This window comes from Mustela lutreola, chromosome 2 (assembly GCF_030435805.1).
Source record: "Mustela lutreola isolate mMusLut2 chromosome 2, mMusLut2.pri, whole genome shotgun sequence".
Classification (NCBI taxonomy): Eukaryota; Metazoa; Chordata; class Mammalia; order Carnivora; family Mustelidae; genus Mustela; species Mustela lutreola.
The window spans coordinates 223473736-223497307 of NC_081291.1; the positions used below are offsets into that span (position 1 = coordinate 223473736).

The following is a 23572-nucleotide window of genomic DNA, read 5'->3' on the forward strand; positions in this document are numbered from 1 at the left end:
GGCTTACATTACCCTGATAACAAAGCCAGGCAGAAAACCACAGGCAAACATCCCTTACAAACAATCATGCAAAAGTCCTCAACAAAACACTAGCAAACTGAATTCAGCAGCACAGTGAAGAGATTACACACCGGGACCATGAAGGTCGCGTTTCTGGAATTCAAGGATGGTTCCACTTAGGAACATTGGTCAGTATGAAACCCCCCGCTACCAGCATAAAGAGAACAGTGGAGGCTCATCTCCCTCAATACCTTAAAAGCATTTGACGACATTCAGCACGCTTCCATGGAGACCCAGTCAACAGACTGTAAGGGCCTACTTAGCCAGAGCGAGTTATTTTGTTGTTCATGCAGTAAACTTAGATTGAACCTGCCCCTTCCCCCCTAGAGAAAAGTGCTTAGAAACAGAACTGGTGAAACATGACTGATCAGCCCCCTGATAACGGAGCCCACATACAAGGACGTGTCCGGCCAGGCGGAAACGTCCAATCAGTAAAAGCGCACGTATGACCTCCCTACCCGCCAAGGATGAGCCAGGCCAGCTGGAAACATCCAATCAAGGGAAAGCACACGAATGACCCGCCAAGGAGTGTGAGCCCCGCCTATCAGGCGCCAGACAAAGGCGCCGATTCCAGCCAAGGTCATAGACTGAATTAAATGACTAGCATGGGGTGAACTGTAATTCAATCGGCCACCTGTGTATGGCCAGGCTCGACCACATGGCCTTTACTCTATAAAAGTTAGTTTGTGAGGCAGGGAGGGGTCGCCTCTTTGCAAGAGATGGCCCTGGCCGGTCAGTTTGATTCCCGATGCTTGGCGCGAAATAAAGCTTTGCTGGACCTTCGCTTTGTATCAGTCTCGTCCTTTTATCCACAGACCCTTTCAAGACCAGGAAAAGCAGGAACTACCACAGCATAATAAAATATTTGTGTGAAAACCCCTCAGCAAAGATCGTACTCAACGGGGAAGACTGAGAGCTTGTCCTCTAACATCAGGAATGGAGCAGGGATGCCCCTTTTAGCCACTTCTATTCATCCCAGTACTGGAGGTTCCCAAGAGCAGTTGGACAATGAAATAAATAGAAGCAGTGTAGATTGGAAAGGGAGAAGTGAAATCACACCTGTTTCACAGATGTCATGACCTTTTATATAGCGTGTTAGCACTAGCAAATGAATGCAGAAAAGTGGCAGGAGACAAAGTCAACACACAAAAATCCATTGCATTTCTATACACAAACAATGGACAATCCCAAAAGGAAATTATAAAAATAATTCCACTTATGATTGCTTCCAAAAAGAATAAAATAAAAGGAACTGGCCAAGGAGGGGGAAGTGCTGTACGAGGAAATCTATGAAACGTTGGTGAAAGACGGCCAAGAAAACATAAATAAATGGAAAGACAGTCCACGTTCACGGGCGGGAAGGCTCAGGGTTGTTACGATGTCCAGACTACCCAAAACAATCTACAGACGTAATGCGATCATTACTGAAATCACAGTGACGGTGTCCATCCCAATGACGGGGATGGAACTAGAGGGTATTATGCTGAGCGAAGTAAGTCAGTCAGAGAAAGACAACTATATGATCTCTCTGATTTGAGGAATTTGAGAAATAAGACAGAGGATCACATGGGAAGGGAGGGAAAAATGGAACAGGACGAAACCAGAGAGGGAGACAAACCCTAAGAGACTCTTCATCTCAGGAAACAACTGAGGGTTGCTGGAGGGGTGGTGGGTGGGGGACGGGGTGGCTGGCGATGGACCCTGGGGACGGTCCGTGCTATGGTGAGAGCCGGGAACTGTGTCAGACTGATGACTCACAGACCTGCACCCCTGAAGCAAATGGTACATTGCATGTTAATTAAAAACAGTCACAATGACGTTTTCACAGAAACATAAAACCACTCACACTCATATAGAATTTCAAGGGACCCTGAATATCTGAAACAATCCCCAAAACACAAAGCTGGAGGACTCACACCTCCTGAGTTTGAAACCACAAAGCTACAGTAATCAAAGTAGGATGGTGTGGACATGAACACGGGGTACGTATAGACCAATGGAATAGACCGGAGTCCGGGAATAAACCTTCACCTTATAGGTCAAGTCAGCTTTCACAAGGACACCAAGTCCATTCAACGGAGAAAGGACAGTCTTGTCTTGTCTTTTAAAGTTTTTTCTCTGTTTATTTGGGAGAAAGAATGAGTGAGAGCGTGAGACGGGAGAGGTCAGAGGGAGAAGCAGACCCCCCACTGAGTGGGGAGCCCCATGTGGGACTCCGTCCTGGGACTCCATCCTGGGATTCCAGGATCCCGACCTGAGCCGCAGGCGGTTGCTTCACCCACTGAGTCCCGGAGGTGCCCCAGGACAGTCTTTTCCACAAATGGTGCTGGGAACACTGATGACTCACGTGCGAATGAATGAAGGTGGCCCCGGTGTCACACGACACACAAAATGAACTCAAAATGGATCCAGAACATAAATGGAAGACCTAACACTATAAAACTCTTGGAAGAAAACACAGGATGAAAGCTTCGCAACATCGGATTTCACGAGGATTTCCTGGATATGACACCAGCGGCACAGGCAACAACAAAACAAAACAAAACGAAACAAAAATTGGACTTCATGAAAATTCTAAATATTTTTCATCAAAAGACAATACCAATGGAGAATAAAAGGTAACTCAAAGACATGGAGAAAACATTGACAATCACATTCTGATCAGGGATTAATATCTAAAATGCATGAGAACTCCCAAAACTCGGTAACAGAAAGCCAAACAACCCAATTCAAAAATGAGCCAAGGACAAGAATGACACAGAAGATGCACAAATTCTGTGACCAACCAGCACAGGAAAAGATGCTCAACGTCACTCATTATTAGAGACACCAAATCCAATGCAACGACAAGCCCCTTACACCCATCACGGCAGATGCATCATATATATCGTACTTATGTAATTGGAAACATAATGTGGACATAGGATATACAATGTACGTACAAGGAGAAGACATCTTTGTGTATGGATTTTATATATAAGATTTCATTTGTTTATTTATTTGGCAGAGAGAGATCACAAGCAGGCAGAGCAGCAGGCAGAGAGAGGAGGAAGCAGGCTCCCCAATGAGCAGAGAGCCCCATGCGGGACTCGATCCCAGGACCGGAGGTCATGACCTGAGCTGAAGGCAGAGGCTTAACCCACTGAGCCCCCCAGGCGCCCCTGGATCTTATATATAATAGATATATTGTAACAACGAGAAGATACCGCATGTTGATGATAATGTGGCGAACTTGAAGCCCTCCTGTGTAGTGAGCGGGAAATGGTCCAGCCGCTGTGGAAATCTATAGGGTGGTTCTTCAAAAAATCAACAGGGGAGTTACCGTACGATCCAGTAAATATACAGGTATATGTTCCAAAGAACCGAAAGCAGGCATTTGAAGAGAGTTGTACGGCTGTGTTCACAGCAGCGCTACTGACAAGAGCAGAGCCCAGGGCCCACCGAGGGACAGATAGATAAGCCAAACGCGGGCCATCCACGCAGCGAATCGCAGCAGCCCTAAAAAGGAAGCAGGTCTGACTGCAGCATCATAGAAGCGTGTCAGGACATTAGTCACAGAAAGACAGCTACTCCGGGTTCCACCGACGGGAGGTATTTCAGAGACAGAAGGCGGATGGGCAGGCGCGAGGGCTGGGGGCAGGGGCTGGCGAGGCAGCGTTCGTGGGGACAGGGTTTCATCTTCCCGGGAATGACGGGAGTCCTGGAGACGGGCGGTGGGGACGGCGGCACGACCGGAGGATGTACTAAGCGCCGCTGAACTCTGCGCTTGAAACTGGCTAGGACGGTAGACGAGGTTATGTGTATTTGGGTTCAAGAAAAACAAATTGAAAAAAAAGAAGAAGAAGAAGGAGGGGGGGGGAGGAAGGGGGAGGAAGGTGCGGCCAGGCCAGGAAGAAACCGGGAGGAAATTCACGCGCCTGAGAGTGACGGAAACAGCCAGTCTGAGAAGTCTGCATGCTCCGTGCACGGGGAAGGACCCCGCTAAGGAGACAGGAGACCAGCAGGTGCCACGGCCGCAGGGGAGGGGCAGATGGAGCACGCAGCAGCTTCAGGGTAGAGAGACCCGCTGTGACAGGGTCTCTTCCCCAGCACTCTGACCCCAAGCCCAACCCCTGGCTGCCTGGGCCTCCTCCCAACTCCCAAGGCCATCTGTGAAACTTGGGGTGCTCGGCACTCCAGTGGGTTTGCCCTTCTTCATGGGGGCTGGACACATTCTGCAGCTGGTGGGAAGGCTGGGAGGTGCTGGGACATGCACCTTGCTCCTTCCCCTTCCCCGCGCTTGTTCTGTGAACCGCAGGCCCAGGATCTGACAGCCTGACTTCATGGTCTTAGTGCTCTCAGTTGGTCTGGGGGGGAAGGTATCCAAGTCCGTGTTTCCCCATCTTGACTGCAGCAGTGCCTCCCCCACGCCACCACCTTTCTGCTAAATAGGTACAGCCCACGGGAGGACCCACGGGGACCGCAGGCCTGTAGGGGCTGTGCTGCCTGCCTCCCCAAGGCCGGCTGGTCTGGGGCCGGTTTGTCCCGCTGGGCCGAGGGTGGAAACGGGCCAGGGGCTGAGAACTCTCAGACCACGACCCCTGTGCAGATGGCCAGCCTTGGGAAGCCCTGCATTCAGGGGCCAGGAGCCCTGACCTTCCTGGGCCAGGGTGTGCCTCCCACCCCGGGGCCTTGCCCTGTGGGATTTCTCAGTCCCTCATTCCTAGAAATGTTCCCGGATGGAGGAGACCAATGTCTGCTCAGACCCCTGCACCCCCACCCCCATGAGGGTCGGAAGAAAGGAAGCAGATGCGCTGGTGAGTGAGTTTATTGGGGTGTCTGAGCAGGCGCCGAGAGGTCAGCAGTTGAGGCCACGGGACCCGTGCCGAGAAACTGGGAGGGAAGGGCAGGGGACCCCAAAGTGCTCGAGGCCTCTCCTGGGAGCAGGAGCCCTGGGGGGCAGTGGGGTCTGCGTTCTGAGGAGCTATTAGGTCAAGGTCAGGTCAGCAGAGTGGACACATGGAAGACTCTGTCTACGGTGTGGGCAGCCACCTAACACAGGTCAGGACCTGACTGAGGGGGTGGGGAGGACCACGGTCACTGGGTGTGTCCTGAGCCCAGCTGGCCCCGGGGAAGACGGGCCCCGTCAGCAGCAGGACTTCTGGGCCGAGGCGGGCACACAGCAGGCGGGCCTGCACACGGGGCGGCAGAGCAGGGACATGCAGGAGGACGGTCTGCAGCAGGACGAGGAGCAGGGGCTGGGCTGGCAGCAGGAGGAGGGCCCGGAGCAGACAGGGGTGCAGCAGACGGGCTTGCAACAGACAGGGGTGCAACAGACTGGCTTGCAGCAGACAGGGGTGCAGCAGACGGGCTTGCAGCACACAGGGGTGCAGCAGACGGGCTTGCAGCAGACAGGGGTGCAGCAGACGGGCTTGCAGCACACAGGGGTGCAGCAGACAGGCTGGCAGCAGCCTTCCTGGCAGGGGGAGGAGCTGCAGCAGGAGGGCTGGCAGCTAGACTGCTGGCAGCATGAAGAGCCTGAGCAGGGAGAGGCCTCACAGCAGACAGGGGTGCAGCAGATGGGCTTGCAACAGACAGGGGTGCAGCAGACGGGCTTGCAGCAGAGAGACACGCAGCAGTCTTCCTGGCAGGGGGAGGAGCTGCAGCAGGAGGGCTGGCAGGAGCTGGTGCAGGCTGGTTGGCAGGGGCTGGACCCGCAGCTCGCAGGGGTGCAGATGAGCGTCAGGCAGGAGGGGGCACAGCAGGAGGGGGCACAGCAGGGGGGCTCGCAGCAGCTCTCTGGGCAGTCGTCCACCTGCCAGGAGTCGGGGCAGGCGTTGCTGGAGCAGACGGACAGGGTGGATGCGGCCATGGTGGGGCGGTGGGGCTGGAGGACGCTGTGAGTTGAGTGTGAGTGTGTGTGTGAGTGTGAGTGTGTGTGTGAGGCGCTGGTTGTCTGTCGGCTTTTATACCCGCCGAGGTGTGTGTAGTCCAGCAAGAGGCTCCGTGAGACTTCCCCTTCCTCGTGGCTGTTTTGGCTGAGCCCTGGGAGTGCTTATTACCGCCGGTTTATGTACACGAGAGCGTCTGCTTGTAAAATGCCTGTTGTGGTTGAGGACGGGGTTGGCCCCTGACTTTGTTTGGGTCTTTAAGCAAACAGCACGGGAACAACCTAGTGTCCTGCAGCCCCGGCCGGACAGCCTGCCCACCGCGTCCTGCTCTCGGCTCCGGTTTGCGGGGCGAGTTGGGGGCTGGGCGTGGGCAAAGGCTGCGAATCCCAGTCCCGGGAGCAGGCAGGACGCAGAGCCAGGACAGTGTGCGCGTCCGCTGCCGGCGCCCCCAACACGGAGAGCTGCGTGGCGGCGATCAGGGTTGAGCGGGAAGGCGGACACCATGTCTCAGCCCGGAATGACCGAGAAGGAACGTGGAGAGCTTCAGAGGAAATGAGGGCGCGCTCAGGATCCCGTGTTCCCCGCACGAGCCTTCGGAAGGACGGATCAGGACCCGGAACGCGTCTCAGAGCAGAGCGGTGTGCGGACGTGGGGTTCTGACCAGACGTGGGAGGAAGCGGACAGAAATCGGTGCACGTGTCGGCACACGCGCGTGCTCGCTCCCCGACCTCAGCACCCTCGATGTCTCCGGAGAGGCTGGCATCGGCCCGCCGCTCAGCAAAGACGTGCGACCGGCTCTCCAGCGTTGGAGGGGGAGGGGTCGGACCACGGCCTCTGTGCCCCCGGTGAGAGCAAGGTACAGCCCTTCCCAGCTAGAGCTGTTCTGGAAATCTGCCGCCGAGCACCGCTGGTGGGAGCATCCCCAGACCAGCTGGTCCAGCAGAGTCAACGCCGGAACAAAGAGAAGGAAGATATAGAAAATAATCAAGAGAAAAAGAAAATCAGCCCAAAGCAGATTGCGGGTCCTGCCATCTCAGGGAGAGGCACGCGCCCGCTTGACCCGACAGCCAAGCCGCGGCTCCCCCTCCTCCCCGCCTCCCTCCACGGACAACGCACTTGGTGGCGCTGGGTGGGACCCCGAGTCCCGGCGGTCGCCCACGCACCGCCCCTAAGCCATGCAGAAGGTCCCTCGTGCTCCCCACCCTAGCAACACCTCCCTTTGCCCCAAACCCTTGTGGCCACCGACTCTCGGTCACTGCCCTTGTGGCTTTTCCAGAATGTTCTATAAAGACAGTGTGCAGCCTCTGGGGTCTGGCATCTTGCATTTAGCAGAACCTGCTTGTGCTTCCAGGGCTGAGGGCCGGGCGGCCGTGCCCTCTCTTTCGTCCGATCGCGTTCCGGGGCAGGCCGGGGCCATAGTTCGGTGACTCTGCCGCCGGGTGGAGGACGTTTCCGTCGCGTTCTGTTTTGGAGGGTTACGAGCGAAGAAAGCGGCCGCAGCATCAAGTACCGGTCTTTGCCCGGCAGCGGATTTTTGTTTCTCCAGGGCACACATGCAGGGGTGGCCTCGTTGCGTCATGGGCTCAGGGCAGGTGCAACGTAATCAGAAACTGCCAAACGATTTTGCCAAGTGTCCATGCCGTGCTGCGCTCCCTCCAGCGGCGTACAGGGGCTCGCGTGGCCCTGTGTCCTTGCCAGCCCTCGAAGTTGCATTTTTTGGTTCCATATTGGCCATTCTAACAGGTGTGTGCGGTGTCTTACTGCAGTTTAATTTGTGTCCCCTGATGACTAATGCTGGGTTGAGACCCTTGAATGCGCTTTCTTGCCAAGCTTTCCGAAGTGCCCGAATGACGCTACGTTTCCCCCAGCGCTGCTCGAGCTCCTCTCTCCTCCAAGCCCCCGCCGGCTACCCCTGGCTGAGCTTTGCCGTCTTGGCCATCCTCAGAGGCACGTTAGGGTACCTCCGTGGGGTCTACTTTGCACCTCCCTGACGACTAATGGTGTGAGTTGTCTTTTTATGTGTGTATTTGCCATCCACTTGTCTTTTTGGTGTTTCTTCAAATGTTCAGGCCCTTCCTTTTTTAAGGTTTTCTTGACAGTGAATTTTGAGAGCTCTTTATGCATGTTGGATATGAGCGCCATTGGACTTGAAGAAGGTGGGCGTCAGGGCACCAAGCCCCTCACGTCGAACATTCGTGTGTACAGATGTGTACGCCCCCCAGAAACAGAACTGCCAACAGCCTCCTGTAGACCAGAAGTTCTACGATAACACAGAGTTCATGGACACATACTTGTCTTCTTACCATAAAGTGAGCTGGAGAAGAAAATGCTCTCAAGAAAATCATCAGGAAGAGAAAACACGCGCGCAGTAGGGTACGGATTTACTGGGGAAAGCCCCGTGGGAGTGCGGGCTCGCAGTCCAAGCCCGTGTGGCGCGAGGGTGGGCTGCCCTTGGCTCGGATGCGACTTGCGAACATTTTCTGCTATTCAGGCCCTCGGCATGTTGCTGGGAGAGCAAAAGGGTTCAATACGGGTAGAGACCTCTTCATCGATTTTCGTCTTCTTCAGATCGTGCTCTCGGCTATAGCCCAACTCAAGGTCGCAACAATTCTTCTGCTGTTGGCTTCTAAAAGTCTAAAATGTTTACATTTTACATTTAGGGCTATGGTCAGTTTTTATGAAGTTTTTACACTAAGTGTGAGGTATGGGTCAAGGCTCCTTTGTGGTTTTTTGGATTTGGACGTCCAGTCGTTCCAAGCACACTTCTGTCTCTTGAACTTGCCTTTGCAAGGATCTGGTCAAAAATCAGTTGACTGTATTTGCGTGCGTCTGTGTGTCTATTCTGTTTCCGGATCTGCCTGCTTCTATTCCTTTGCCACCATCACATGGTCTTGAGTTCTGTGGCTTTATAGAAAATCTTGAAGTCGGTGAGTGACGTCTTCCAACTTTGTTCTTCATTTTCAAGTGGTTTGGATATTTGAGCTCCTTTCCTATCCAAATAATTTTCGGATTCGCTTGTTCATACTGACAAAAACTGCTACTGGGACGTGGTTGGGGATTGGCTTGAGTCTATAGACGAGTCTGGAGCTCACTGACAGAACAATATCCCCACCTGCGAACCTGGTTCAGCTCCCCATTGACTCACGTCTGGTTACGTTTCTTTTGTCGGTATTTGTGTAGTTCTCATTATGTACCTATTCCCTGAGATTTATATCGAAGTTTCCATTGTTTATTCTGTTGCAAATCACGCCTTTAAACAAAATTTTTCAATTCTAATGATTTATTGCTATTATATTGAAATGCGATTAATTTTAATTATTTTAGGCTTGCACACTTCAACCTTGCTAAACTCTCTTGTGTATCTAGGAGATTTCTGTAGATTCTTGGGGTTTTCTAGGTGGACACTGACATCCTCTGTGAATACAGACCATTGTATATCTTAATTTCCAATGTGTATGACTTGGATTTCTTCTTGCTGGTTGCACAGGCCAGGACTTCAGTATGGTGTTGAGTAGGGGCAGGGAGAGAGGACATCTGTATCTTTTTCCTGATCTTTGGAGGGGAGCTCTCAGACTTTTACAATTAAGTATGGTGTGTGCTATAAATTTTTCACAGATGTCTTTTATCAGGTTAACAGGTTTTCCAATTATTCCTAGTTTACTAAAAGCTTTAAAAAAAAAAATTGAACAGGGGAGAACCCTCCCCAATTCATTCCATGAGGCTTACATTACCCTGATAACAAAGCCAGGCAGAAAACCACAGGCAAACATCCCTTACAAACAATCATGCAAAAGTCCTCAACAAAACACTAGCAAACTGAATTCAGCAGCACAGTGAAGAGATTACACACCGGGACCATGAAGGTCGCGTTTCTGGAATTCAAGGATGGTTCCACTTAGGAACATTGGTCAGTATGAAACCCCCCGCTACCAGCATAAAGAGAACAGTGGAGGCTCATCTCCCTCAATACCTTAAAAGCATTTGACGACATTCAGCACGCTTCCATGGAGACCCAGTCAACAGACTGTAAGGGCCTACTTAGCCAGAGCGAGTTATTTTGTTGTTCATGCAGTAAACTTAGATTGAACCTGCCCCTTCCCCCCTAGAGAAAAGTGCTTAGAAACAGAACTGGTGAAACATGACTGATCAGCCCCCTGATAACGGAGCCCACATACAAGGACGTGTCCGGCCAGGCGGAAACGTCCAATCAGTAAAAGCGCACGTATGACCTCCCTACCCGCCAAGGATGAGCCAGGCCAGCTGGAAACATCCAATCAAGGGAAAGCACACGAATGACCCGCCAAGGAGTGTGAGCCCCGCCTATCAGGCGCCAGACAAAGGCGCCGATTCCAGCCAAGGTCATAGACTGAATTAAATGACTAGCATGGGGTGAACTGTAATTCAATCGGCCACCTGTGTATGGCCAGGCTCGACCACATGGCCTTTACTCTATAAAAGTTAGTTTGTGAGGCAGGGAGGGGTCGCCTCTTTGCAAGAGATGGCCCTGGCCGGTCAGTTTGATTCCCGATGCTTGGCGCGAAATAAAGCTTTGCTGGACCTTCGCTTTGTATCAGTCTCGTCCTTTTATCCACAGACCCTTTCAAGACCAGGAAAAGCAGGAACTACCACAGCATAATAAAATATTTGTGTGAAAACCCCTCAGCAAAGATCGTACTCAACGGGGAAGACTGAGAGCTTGTCCTCTAACATCAGGAATGGAGCAGGGATGCCCCTTTTAGCCACTTCTATTCATCCCAGTACTGGAGGTTCCCAAGAGCAGTTGGACAATGAAATAAATAGAAGCAGTGTAGATTGGAAAGGGAGAAGTGAAATCACACCTGTTTCACAGATGTCATGACCTTTTATATAGCGTGTTAGCACTAGCAAATGAATGCAGAAAAGTGGCAGGAGACAAAGTCAACACACAAAAATCCATTGCATTTCTATACACAAACAATGGACAATCCCAAAAGGAAATTATAAAAATAATTCCACTTATGATTGCTTCCAAAAAGAATAAAATAAAAGGAACTGGCCAAGGAGGGGGAAGTGCTGTACGAGGAAATCTATGAAACGTTGGTGAAAGACGGCCAAGAAAACATAAATAAATGGAAAGACAGTCCACGTTCACGGGCGGGAAGGCTCAGGGTTGTTACGATGTCCAGACTACCCAAAACAATCTACAGACGTAATGCGATCATTACTGAAATCACAGTGACGGTGTCCATCCCAATGACGGGGATGGAACTAGAGGGTATTATGCTGAGCGAAGTAAGTCAGTCAGAGAAAGACAACTATATGATCTCTCTGATTTGAGGAATTTGAGAAATAAGACAGAGGATCACATGGGAAGGGAGGGAAAAATGGAACAGGACGAAACCAGAGAGGGAGACAAACCCTAAGAGACTCTTCATCTCAGGAAACAACTGAGGGTTGCTGGAGGGGTGGTGGGTGGGGGACGGGGTGGCTGGCGATGGACCCTGGGGACGGTCCGTGCTATGGTGAGAGCCGGGAACTGTGTCAGACTGATGACTCACAGACCTGCACCCCTGAAGCAAATGGTACATTGCATGTTAATTAAAAACAGTCACAATGACGTTTTCACAGAAACATAAAACCACTCACACTCATATAGAATTTCAAGGGACCCTGAATATCTGAAACAATCCCCAAAACACAAAGCTGGAGGACTCACACCTCCTGAGTTTGAAACCACAAAGCTACAGTAATCAAAGTAGGATGGTGTGGACATGAACACGGGGTACGTATAGACCAATGGAATAGACCGGAGTCCGGGAATAAACCTTCACCTTATAGGTCAAGTCAGCTTTCACAAGGACACCAAGTCCATTCAACGGAGAAAGGACAGTCTTGTCTTGTCTTTTAAAGTTTTTTCTCTGTTTATTTGGGAGAAAGAATGAGTGAGAGCGTGAGACGGGAGAGGTCAGAGGGAGAAGCAGACCCCCCACTGAGTGGGGAGCCCCATGTGGGACTCCGTCCTGGGACTCCATCCTGGGATTCCAGGATCCCGACCTGAGCCGCAGGCGGTTGCTTCACCCACTGAGTCCCGGAGGTGCCCCAGGACAGTCTTTTCCACAAATGGTGCTGGGAACACTGATGACTCACGTGCGAATGAATGAAGGTGGCCCCGGTGTCACACGACACACAAAATGAACTCAAAATGGATCCAGAACATAAATGGAAGACCTAACACTATAAAACTCTTGGAAGAAAACACAGGATGAAAGCTTCGCAACATCGGATTTCACGAGGATTTCCTGGATATGACACCAGCGGCACAGGCAACAACAAAACAAAACAAAACGAAACAAAAATTGGACTTCATGAAAATTCTAAATATTTTTCATCAAAAGACAATACCAATGGAGAATAAAAGGTAACTCAAAGACATGGAGAAAACATTGACAATCACATTCTGATCAGGGATTAATATCTAAAATGCATGAGAACTCCCAAAACTCGGTAACAGAAAGCCAAACAACCCAATTCAAAAATGAGCCAAGGACAAGAATGACACAGAAGATGCACAAATTCTGTGACCAACCAGCACAGGAAAAGATGCTCAACGTCACTCATTATTAGAGACACCAAATCCAATGCAACGACAAGCCCCTTACACCCATCACGGCAGATGCATCATATATATCGTACTTATGTAATTGGAAACATAATGTGGACATAGGATATACAATGTACGTACAAGGAGAAGACATCTTTGTGTATGGATTTTATATATAAGATTTCATTTGTTTATTTATTTGGCAGAGAGAGATCACAAGCAGGCAGAGCAGCAGGCAGAGAGAGGAGGAAGCAGGCTCCCCAATGAGCAGAGAGCCCCATGCGGGACTCGATCCCAGGACCGGAGGTCATGACCTGAGCTGAAGGCAGAGGCTTAACCCACTGAGCCCCCCAGGCGCCCCTGGATCTTATATATAATAGATATATTGTAACAACGAGAAGATACCGCATGTTGATGATAATGTGGCGAACTTGAAGCCCTCCTGTGTAGTGAGCGGGAAATGGTCCAGCCGCTGTGGAAATCTATAGGGTGGTTCTTCAAAAAATCAACAGGGGAGTTACCGTACGATCCAGTAAATATACAGGTATATGTTCCAAAGAACCGAAAGCAGGCATTTGAAGAGAGTTGTACGGCTGTGTTCACAGCAGCGCTACTGACAAGAGCAGAGCCCAGGGCCCACCGAGGGACAGATAGATAAGCCAAACGCGGGCCATCCACGCAGCGAATCGCAGCAGCCCTAAAAAGGAAGCAGGTCTGACTGCAGCATCATAGAAGCGTGTCAGGACATTAGTCACAGAAAGACAGCTACTCCGGGTTCCACCGACGGGAGGTATTTCAGAGACAGAAGGCGGATGGGCAGGCGCGAGGGCTGGGGGCAGGGGCTGGCGAGGCAGCGTTCGTGGGGACAGGGTTTCATCTTCCCGGGAATGACGGGAGTCCTGGAGACGGGCGGTGGGGACGGCGGCACGACCGGAGGATGTACTAAGCGCCGCTGAACTCTGCGCTTGAAACTGGCTAGGACGGTAGACGAGGTTATGTGTATTTGGGTTCAAGAAAAACAAATTGAAAAAAAAGAAGAAGAAGAAGGAGGGGGGGGGAGGAAGGGGGAGGAAGGTGCGGCCAGGCCAGGAAGAAACCGGGAGGAAATTCACGCGCCTGAGAGTGACGGAAACAGCCAGTCTGAGAAGTCTGCATGCTCCGTGCACGGGGAAGGACCCCGCTAAGGAGACAGGAGACCAGCAGGTGCCACGGCCGCAGGGGAGGGGCAGATGGAGCACGCAGCAGCTTCAGGGTAGAGAGACCCGCTGTGACAGGGTCTCTTCCCCAGCACTCTGACCCCAAGCCCAACCCCTGGCTGCCTGGGCCTCCTCCCAACTCCCAAGGCCATCTGTGAAACTTGGGGTGCTCGGCACTCCAGTGGGTTTGCCCTTCTTCATGGGGGCTGGACACATTCTGCAGCTGGTGGGAAGGCTGGGAGGTGCTGGGACATGCACCTTGCTCCTTCCCCTTCCCCGCGCTTGTTCTGTGAACCGCAGGCCCAGGATCTGACAGCCTGACTTCATGGTCTTAGTGCTCTCAGTTGGTCTGGGGGGGAAGGTATCCAAGTCCGTGTTTCCCCATCTTGACTGCAGCAGTGCCTCCCCCACGCCACCACCTTTCTGCTAAATAGGTACAGCCCACGGGAGGACCCACGGGGACCGCAGGCCTGTAGGGGCTGTGCTGCCTGCCTCCCCAAGGCCGGCTGGTCTGGGGCCGGTTTGTCCCGCTGGGCCGAGGGTGGAAACGGGCCAGGGGCTGAGAACTCTCAGACCACGACCCCTGTGCAGATGGCCAGCCTTGGGAAGCCCTGCATTCAGGGGCCAGGAGCCCTGACCTTCCTGGGCCAGGGTGTGCCTCCCACCCCGGGGCCTTGCCCTGTGGGATTTCTCAGTCCCTCATTCCTAGAAATGTTCCCGGATGGAGGAGACCAATGTCTGCTCAGACCCCTGCACCCCCACCCCCATGAGGGTCGGAAGAAAGGAAGCAGATGCGCTGGTGAGTGAGTTTATTGGGGTGTCTGAGCAGGCGCCGAGAGGTCAGCAGTTGAGGCCACGGGACCCGTGCCGAGAAACTGGGAGGGAAGGGCAGGGGACCCCAAAGTGCTCGAGGCCTCTCCTGGGAGCAGGAGCCCTGGGGGGCAGTGGGGTCTGCGTTCTGAGGAGCTATTAGGTCAAGGTCAGGTCAGCAGAGTGGACACATGGAAGACTCTGTCTACGGTGTGGGCAGCCACCTAACACAGGTCAGGACCTGACTGAGGGGGTGGGGAGGACCACGGTCACTGGGTGTGTCCTGAGCCCAGCTGGCCCCGGGGAAGACGGGCCCCGTCAGCAGCAGGACTTCTGGGCCGAGGCGGGCACACAGCAGGCGGGCCTGCACACGGGGCGGCAGAGCAGGGACATGCAGGAGGACGGTCTGCAGCAGGACGAGGAGCAGGGGCTGGGCTGGCAGCAGGAGGAGGGCCCGGAGCAGACAGGGGTGCAGCAGACGGGCTTGCAACAGACAGGGGTGCAACAGACTGGCTTGCAGCAGACAGGGGTGCAGCAGACGGGCTTGCAGCACACAGGGGTGCAGCAGACGGGCTTGCAGCAGACAGGGGTGCAGCAGACGGGCTTGCAGCACACAGGGGTGCAGCAGACAGGCTGGCAGCAGCCTTCCTGGCAGGGGGAGGAGCTGCAGCAGGAGGGCTGGCAGCTAGACTGCTGGCAGCATGAAGAGCCTGAGCAGGGAGAGGCCTCACAGCAGACAGGGGTGCAGCAGATGGGCTTGCAACAGACAGGGGTGCAGCAGACGGGCTTGCAGCAGAGAGACACGCAGCAGTCTTCCTGGCAGGGGGAGGAGCTGCAGCAGGAGGGCTGGCAGGAGCTGGTGCAGGCTGGTTGGCAGGGGCTGGACCCGCAGCTCGCAGGGGTGCAGATGAGCGTCAGGCAGGAGGGGGCACAGCAGGAGGGGGCACAGCAGGGGGGCTCGCAGCAGCTCTCTGGGCAGTCGTCCACCTGCCAGGAGTCGGGGCAGGCGTTGCTGGAGCAGACGGACAGGGTGGATGCGGCCATGGTGGGGCGGTGGGGCTGGAGGACGCTGTGAGTTGAGTGTGAGTGTGTGTGTGAGTGTGAGTGTGTGTGTGAGGCGCTGGTTGTCTGTCGGCTTTTATACCCGCCGAGGTGTGTGTAGTCCAGCAAGAGGCTCCGTGAGACTTCCCCTTCCTCGTGGCTGTTTTGGCTGAGCCCTGGGAGTGCTTATTACCGCCGGTTTATGTACACGAGAGCGTCTGCTTGTAAAATGCCTGTTGTGGTTGAGGACGGGGTTGGCCCCTGACTTTGTTTGGGTCTTTAAGCAAACAGCACGGGAACAACCTAGTGTCCTGCAGCCCCGGCCGGACAGCCTGCCCACCGCGTCCTGCTCTCGGCTCCGGTTTGCGGGGCGAGTTGGGGGCTGGGCGTGGGCAAAGGCTGCGAATCCCAGTCCCGGGAGCAGGCAGGACGCAGAGCCAGGACAGTGTGCGCGTCCGCTGCCGGCGCCCCCAACACGGAGAGCTGCGTGGCGGCGATCAGGGTTGAGCGGGAAGGCGGACACCATGTCTCAGCCCGGAATGACCGAGAAGGAACGTGGAGAGCTTCAGAGGAAATGAGGGCGCGCTCAGGATCCCGTGTTCCCCGCACGAGCCTTCGGAAGGACGGATCAGGACCCGGAACGCGTCTCAGAGCAGAGCGGTGTGCGGACGTGGGGTTCTGACCAGACGTGGGAGGAAGCGGACAGAAATCGGTGCACGTGTCGGCACACGCGCGTGCTCGCTCCCCGACCTCAGCACCCTCGATGTCTCCGGAGAGGCTGGCATCGGCCCGCCGCTCAGCAAAGACGTGCGACCGGCTCTCCAGCGTTGGAGGGGGAGGGGTCGGACCACGGCCTCTGTGCCCCCGGTGAGAGCAAGGTACAGCCCTTCCCAGCTAGAGCTGTTCTGGAAATCTGCCGCCGAGCACCGCTGGTGGGAGCATCCCCAGACCAGCTGGTCCAGCAGAGTCAACGCCGGAACAAAGAGAAGGAAGATATAGAAAATAATCAAGAGAAAAAGAAAATCAGCCCAAAGCAGATTGCGGGTCCTGCCATCTCAGGGAGAGGCACGCGCCCGCTTGACCCGACAGCCAAGCCGCGGCTCCCCCTCCTCCCCGCCTCCCTCCACGGACAACGCACTTGGTGGCGCTGGGTGGGACCCCGAGTCCCGGCGGTCGCCCACGCACCGCCCCTAAGCCATGCAGAAGGTCCCTCGTGCTCCCCACCCTAGCAACACCTCCCTTTGCCCCAAACCCTTGTGGCCACCGACTCTCGGTCACTGCCCTTGTGGCTTTTCCAGAATGTTCTATAAAGACAGTGTGCAGCCTCTGGGGTCTGGCATCTTGCATTTAGCAGAACCTGCTTGTGCTTCCAGGGCTGAGGGCCGGGCGGCCGTGCCCTCTCTTTCGTCCGATCGCGTTCCGGGGCAGGCCGGGGCCATAGTTCGGTGACTCTGCCGCCGGGTGGAGGACGTTTCCGTCGCGTTCTGTTTTGGAGGGTTACGAGCGAAGAAAGCGGCCGCAGCATCAAGTACCGGTCTTTGCCCGGCAGCGGATTTTTGTTTCTCCAGGGCACACATGCAGGGGTGGCCTCGTTGCGTCATGGGCTCAGGGCAGGTGCAACGTAATCAGAAACTGCCAAACGATTTTGCCAAGTGTCCATGCCGTGCTGCGCTCCCTCCAGCGGCGTACAGGGGCTCGCGTGGCCCTGTGTCCTTGCCAGCCCTCGAAGTTGCATTTTTTGGTTCCATATTGGCCATTCTAACAGGTGTGTGCGGTGTCTTACTGCAGTTTAATTTGTGTCCCCTGATGACTAATGCTGGGTTGAGACCCTTGAATGCGCTTTCTTGCCAAGCTTTCCGAAGTGCCCGAATGACGCTACGTTTCCCCCAGCGCTGCTCGAGCTCCTCTCTCCTCCAAGCCCCCGCCGGCTACCCCTGGCTGAGCTTTGCCGTCTTGGCCATCCTCAGAGGCACGTTAGGGTACCTCCGTGGGGTCTACTTTGCACCTCCCTGACGACTAATGGTGTGAGTTGTCTTTTTATGTGTGTATTTGCCATCCACTTGTCTTTTTGGTGTTTCTTCAAATGTTCAGGCCCTTCCTTTTTTAAGGTTTTCTTGACAGTGAATTTTGAGAGCTCTTTATGCATGTTGGATATGAGCGCCATTGGACTTGAAGAAGGTGGGCGTCAGGGCACCAAGCCCCTCACGTCGAACATTCGTGTGTACAGATGTGTACGCCCCCCAGAAACAGAACTGCCAACAGCCTCCTGTAGACCAGAAGTTCTAGGATAACACAGAGTTCATGGACACATACTTGTCTTCTTACCATAAAGTGAGCTGGAGAAGAAAATGCTCTCAAGAAAATCATCAGGAAGAGAAAACACGCGTGCAGTAGGGTACGGATTTACTGGGGAAAGCCCCGTGGGAGTGCGGGCTCGCAGTCCAAGCCCGTGTGGCGCGAGGGTGGGCTGCCCTTGGCTCGGATGCGACTTGCGAACATTTTCTGCCTTTCAGGGTCTTGGCAGTGTTTCTGGGAGAGCAAAAGGGTTCAATATGGGTAGAGACCTCTTCATCGATTTTCGTCTTCTTCAGATCGTGCTCTCGGCTATAGCCCAACTCAAGGTCACAACAATTCTTCTGCTGTTGGCTTCTAAAAGTCTAAAATGTTTACATTTTACATTTAGGGCTATGGTCAGTTTTTATGAAGTTTTTACACTAAGTGTGAGGTATGGGTCAAGGCTCCTTTTTGGTTTTTTGGATTTCGACGCCTAGTCGTTGAACGACTCGGAGACTCACCTAGCGGCGAAACTTTTTTATTAATCGCTTTTTTCACCCTCCTCCTCTCTAACCCCGGGCGCATGCATTTTTATACAGGCAGTGTTAACCAATCATAATGCAGTGCTCATGCACCTCCCGCGTGAGTGAACCTAAATGAACAGTCAATCATATTCAGTCCCTTACAGCTCTTAGAGTAGGCCTCCTGTACTGGCTCCCGACATCTCCCCCTTTTTTATTTATTTATAATGGCTGAGATTGTGCCTGTCTTAGGTTGCCAATCCTCAGCACACATGCTTACCCGTCATCGGGTACTCTCCCTGGTCGAAGAGCCCCTGTCTTAGGTTGCTATGGTGTGGGATCAGTCTTACCCATCTTTGACTACCGATCTAGAATACTTAGCCATATCTGGGGGGAGGTACCAGCCTCAGGAGCCATCATGGCTTGAACCATGAGGTGTTATTGTCGTTGATTGTGACGGACACGGCCACACACCCAACGTAACATTAGTACGTTAGCTGTGATTAAGAGAACAGCCATGGCACCAAGTCCAGCCCACTGTTTGAGGAACGAAACAGATTGCTGTAACATTTTTTTTCCACTCACTAACAGGTGCAATAGTTACTTTGGTAGAATTTATGGATATAATTTGAGCTCGTAATTGCCTAGTTAATTTTTGAAATTGACGGGTCCAGGTACCATTAAGCATATTTCCTAACTGTCTAGAGAGGTTAGCTGCTAGGGATAAGTTGTTATGAGCTATAGGGGTGATACAAAGTCCGGACATATTATGTATGCATCCTATCGACACAATTGACTCTAGGATATCAAGTTGTTCCTGTACAAGATCAACCCTTTGATTTACAATAAGGATCCCAGCATGCAAATGTCCGTTAATTTGTTCTTGCGTAGCCAATGCTTCCGCGACCATTCCTGTGACGTTGTTGAGCGCAGCTGCTGTCTGTACCGAGGTTGTCAACGCTACCGCGGCAGCAGTAGCAGCGGCGGCAGATGCTGCAATAGCTGCATTAATGGCTGCTGTTATTCCAAAGTCTCGTGTATGTCGAAGCAGCACCGGCAGGTTGTCGGGGTTCACCTGTACTGGCATCGGGATATACGTCGGTATCTTGGCTATTACTGCCGAGTCTCCCACCGTGGCGTTCCAACATTCTGATAGCAGACAATTCTGGGACTCACAAGAGAGACTAGATGACTTGTTAATAGTAGAAGCATTAAAAACTATGAAGAGAAAGGGAGCTCTAACACAGACGGGCGTTGGTGAGCAACTTATGTGCTTAGCTGAGGTGCAATTGCAAGTAACATTTGTTTCAAATCAAGAGCCTACGTGATAGTTGTACGTACAGTTACGCCATGTAGACCCATTAATAAAGTGAAGGCTTTCCAAGCCTGTACATGCCTGTGCAGCGTTGCAGAGCAGCCACCTATCTAGAAGGTGAGCTGACGCGCCTTGCGCCGGGTCTTGGTAGGTATAATTATAGCCAAAAAAGGTGGAGTTAGAGTAAGTGGGGATTTTAGGACTGAATGAGAATCCTGTTCTCACCCAAACTCCTGAGAGGCTACTGTGGCAGCCACTCGTGCGGTGCAGCTCGCACAATAGCAGGCCTTGGTGCAGCAAGGTTTATACGGAGGAGGCCCCTCGTAAGGTGGCGCTGTTGGGGCTGGGCGCGTGGGCACAGGATCTAAGTTATCTACCACTTCCGTCTCTGTTTGTAACTGCACCATAGCTCCTTCTTCCGCTTTTAATTTCAGCTGCGCCATAACTTCCCCCTGCATTTTGAGCTGCGCCATAGCCTTCTTTAGCTTTTCCTCCTTTTTTGCAAGCTCCTTTTGCATCTTGCTCACCTTTTGGCTTTTGGGCGATTTCCCTCCTCTTCTCCTTTCATCATCGCTCGAGCTAGATCCCTCACTGTCTGAGTGTCCGTTTGAGCTTTCACTCTCAGAGCTAGTGTCCTTCAAGGAGCCTTTACAAAATTCCTCTTTCACTTGTTCTAAGATCTCCCCTCCCAGTTGCACCGCCTGGCGTATGGGTTCTCGCGGGGATTGCAAACAAACTTTCACTAAAGACCAAACGGCCAGGGTTCCCGGCGTAGTGCGCGGATCGCGTCTAAGGTCTTCTCCTAAATGCTCCCACTGAGGGATGTTTAATACCCCTTCCTCCAAAAACCAGGGAGCCGTTTGTCCCACTTCTGTCAAAAACAAACGAGCTGTTTTATTTTTTAAAGGAGTACCAATTGCTTAAGGATATCAGAAAGCGGCCCCAGCATTTTATGTGTGGCCATCTCGTTTCCCATACCGGAAAGCTTTACTACGCTCGTCCTCGACTTGAGGAACTTTCCCTATCACTAGACAGAAATAGGTGCACTCTTTACCTGATCGTCGCCGACTCCGTGCATCTCTCACGATGAGATTCCCGGGTTTCGGCACCACTTGTCGCCCTCCGCCCGCAAGAACGACTCGGAGACTCACGTAGCGGCGAACCTTTTTTATTAATCGCTTTTTTCTTCCTCCTCCTCTAACCCCAGGCGCATGCGTTTTTATACAGGCAGTGTTACCCAATCAGAATGCAGTGCTCATGCACCTCCCGCGTGAGTGGACCTAAATGAACAGCCAATCATATTCAGTCTCTTACAGCTCTTATAGTAGGCCTCCTGTACTGGCTCCCGACAACGTTAGGGTACCTCCGTGGGGTTTACATTGCACCTCCCTGACGACTAATGGTGTGAGGTGTCTTTTTATGTGTGTATTTGCCATCCACTTGTCTTTTGGTGTTTCTTCAAATGTTCAGGCCCTTCCTTTTTTAAGGTTTTCTTGACAGTGAATTTTGAGAGCTCTTTATGCATGTTGGATATGAGCGCCATTGGACTTGAAGAAGGTGGGCGTCAGGGCACCAAGCCCCTCACGTCGAACATTCGTGTGTACAGATGTGTACGCCCCCCAGAAACAGAACTGCCAACAGCCTCCTGTAGACCAGAAGTTCTACGATAACACAGAGTTCATGGACACATACTTGTCTTCTTACCATAAAGTGAGCTGGAGAAGAAAATGCTCTCAAGAAAATCATCAGGAAGAGAAAACACGCGCGCAGTAGGGTACGGATTTACTGGGGAAAGCCCCGTGGGAGTGCGGGCTCGCAGTCCAAGCCCGTGTGGCGCGAGGGTGGGCTGCCCTTGGCTCGGATGCGACTTGCGAACATTTTCTGCTATTCAGGCCCTCGGCATGTTGCTGGGAGAGCAAAAGGGTTCAATACGGGTAGAGACCTCTTCATCGATTTTCGTCTTCTTCAGATCGTGCTCTCGGCTATAGCCCAACTCAAGGTCGCAACAATTCTTCTGCTGTTGGCTTCTAAAAGTCTAAAATGTTTACATTTTACATTTAGGGCTATGGTCAGTTTTTATGAAGTTTTTACACTAAGTGTGAGGTATGGGTCAAGGCTCCTTTGTGGTTTTTTGGATTTGGACGTCCAGTCGTTCCAAGCACACTTCTGTCTCTTGAACTTGCCTTTGCAAGGATCTGGTCAAAAATCAGTTGACTGTATTTGCGTGCGTCTGTGTGTCTATTCTGTTTCCGGATCTGCCTGCTTCTATTCCTTTGCCACCATCACATGGTCTTGAGTTCTGTGGCTTTATAGAAAATCTTGAAGTCGGTGAGTGACGTCTTCCAACTTTGTTCTTCATTTTCAAGTGGTTTGGATATTTGAGCTCCTTTCCTATCCAAATAATTTTCGGATTCGCTTGTTCATACTGACAAAAACTGCTACTGGGACGTGGTTGGGGATTGGCTTGAGTCTATAGACGAGTCTGGAGCTCACTGACAGAACAATATCCCCACCTGCGAACCTGGTTCAGCTCCCCATTGACTCACGTCTGGTTACGTTTCTTTTGTCGGTATTTGTGTAGTTCTCATTATGTACCTATTCCCTGAGATTTATATCGAAGTTTCCATTGTTTATTCTGTTGCAAATCACGCCTTTAAACAAAATTTTTCAATTCTAATGATTTATTGCTATTATATTGAAATGCGATTAATTTTAATTATTTTAGGCTTGCACACTTCAACCTTGCTAAACTCTCTTGTGTATCTAGGAGATTTCTGTAGATTCTTGGGGTTTTCTAGGTGGACACTGACATCCTCTGTGAATACAGACCATTGTATATCTTAATTTCCAATGTGTATGACTTGGATTTCTTCTTGCTGGTTGCACAGGCCAGGACTTCAGTATGGTGTTGAGTAGGGGCAGGGAGAGAGGACATCTGTATCTTTTTCCTGATCTTTGGAGGGGAGCTCTCAGACTTTTACAATTAAGTATGGTGTGTGCTATAAATTTTTCACAGATGTCTTTTATCAGGTTAACAGGTTTTCCAATTATTCCTAGTTTACTAAAAGCTTTAAAAAAAAAATTGAACAGGGGAGAACCCTCCCCAATTCATTCCATGAGGCTTACATTACCCTGATAACAAAGCCAGGCAGAAAACCACAGGCAAACATCCCTTACAAACAATCATGCAAAAGTCCTCAACAAAACACTAGCAAACTGAATTCAGCAGCACAGTGAAGAGATTACACACCGGGACCATGAAGGTCGCGTTTCTGGAATTCAAGGATGGTTCCACTTAGGAACATTGGTCAGTATGAAACCCCCCGCTACCAGCATAAAGAGAACAGTGGAGGCTCATCTCCCTCAATACCTTAAAAGCATTTGACGACATTCAGCACGCTTCCATGGAGACCCAGTCAACAGACTGTAAGGGCCTACTTAGCCAGAGCGAGTTATTTTGTTGTTCATGCAGTAAACTTAGATTGAACCTGCCCCTTCCCCCCTAGAGAAAAGTGCTTAGAAACAGAACTGGTGAAACATGACTGATCAGCCCCCTGATAACGGAGCCCACATACAAGGACGTGTCCGGCCAGGCGGAAACGTCCAATCAGTAAAAGCGCACGTATGACCTCCCTACCCGCCAAGGATGAGCCAGGCCAGCTGGAAACATCCAATCAAGGGAAAGCACACGAATGACCCGCCAAGGAGTGTGAGCCCCGCCTATCAGGCGCCAGACAAAGGCGCCGATTCCAGCCAAGGTCATAGACTGAATTAAATGACTAGCATGGGGTGAACTGTAATTCAATCGGCCACCTGTGTATGGCCAGGCTCGACCACATGGCCTTTACTCTATAAAAGTTAGTTTGTGAGGCAGGGAGGGGTCGCCTCTTTGCAAGAGATGGCCC

General features: G+C 52.2%; 3 protein-coding genes across 3 annotated transcripts in view; all 3 read right to left on the reverse strand.

Moving 5' to 3' along the window:
* Positions 1 to 23572, reverse strand: part of TSPEAR (thrombospondin type laminin G domain and EAR repeats) — a 201714-nt gene that overhangs the window by 44159 nt on the left and 133983 nt on the right. The gene's annotated exons all lie outside the window — the stretch shown is intronic.
* Positions 5186 to 5911, reverse strand: LOC131825462 (keratin-associated protein 10-1-like). Its single transcript, XM_059164921.1, has one exon. It carries the CDS (start codon positions 5909 to 5911, stop codon positions 5186 to 5188), a length of 726 nt encoding a protein of 241 aa, XP_059020904.1.
* LOC131825460 (keratin-associated protein 10-1-like) lies at positions 14835 to 15560 on the reverse strand. Its single transcript, XM_059164918.1, has one exon. The coding sequence runs from the start codon at positions 15558 to 15560 to the stop codon at positions 14835 to 14837; it is 726 nt and encodes a 241-aa protein (XP_059020901.1).

Coding starts and splice junctions, on each gene's coding strand:
- LOC131825462 (XM_059164921.1), bottom strand. CDS start 5,911: ATGGCCGCATCCACCCTGTCCGTCTGCTCCAGCAACGCCTGCCCCGAC.
- LOC131825460 (XM_059164918.1), bottom strand. CDS start 15,560: ATGGCCGCATCCACCCTGTCCGTCTGCTCCAGCAACGCCTGCCCCGAC.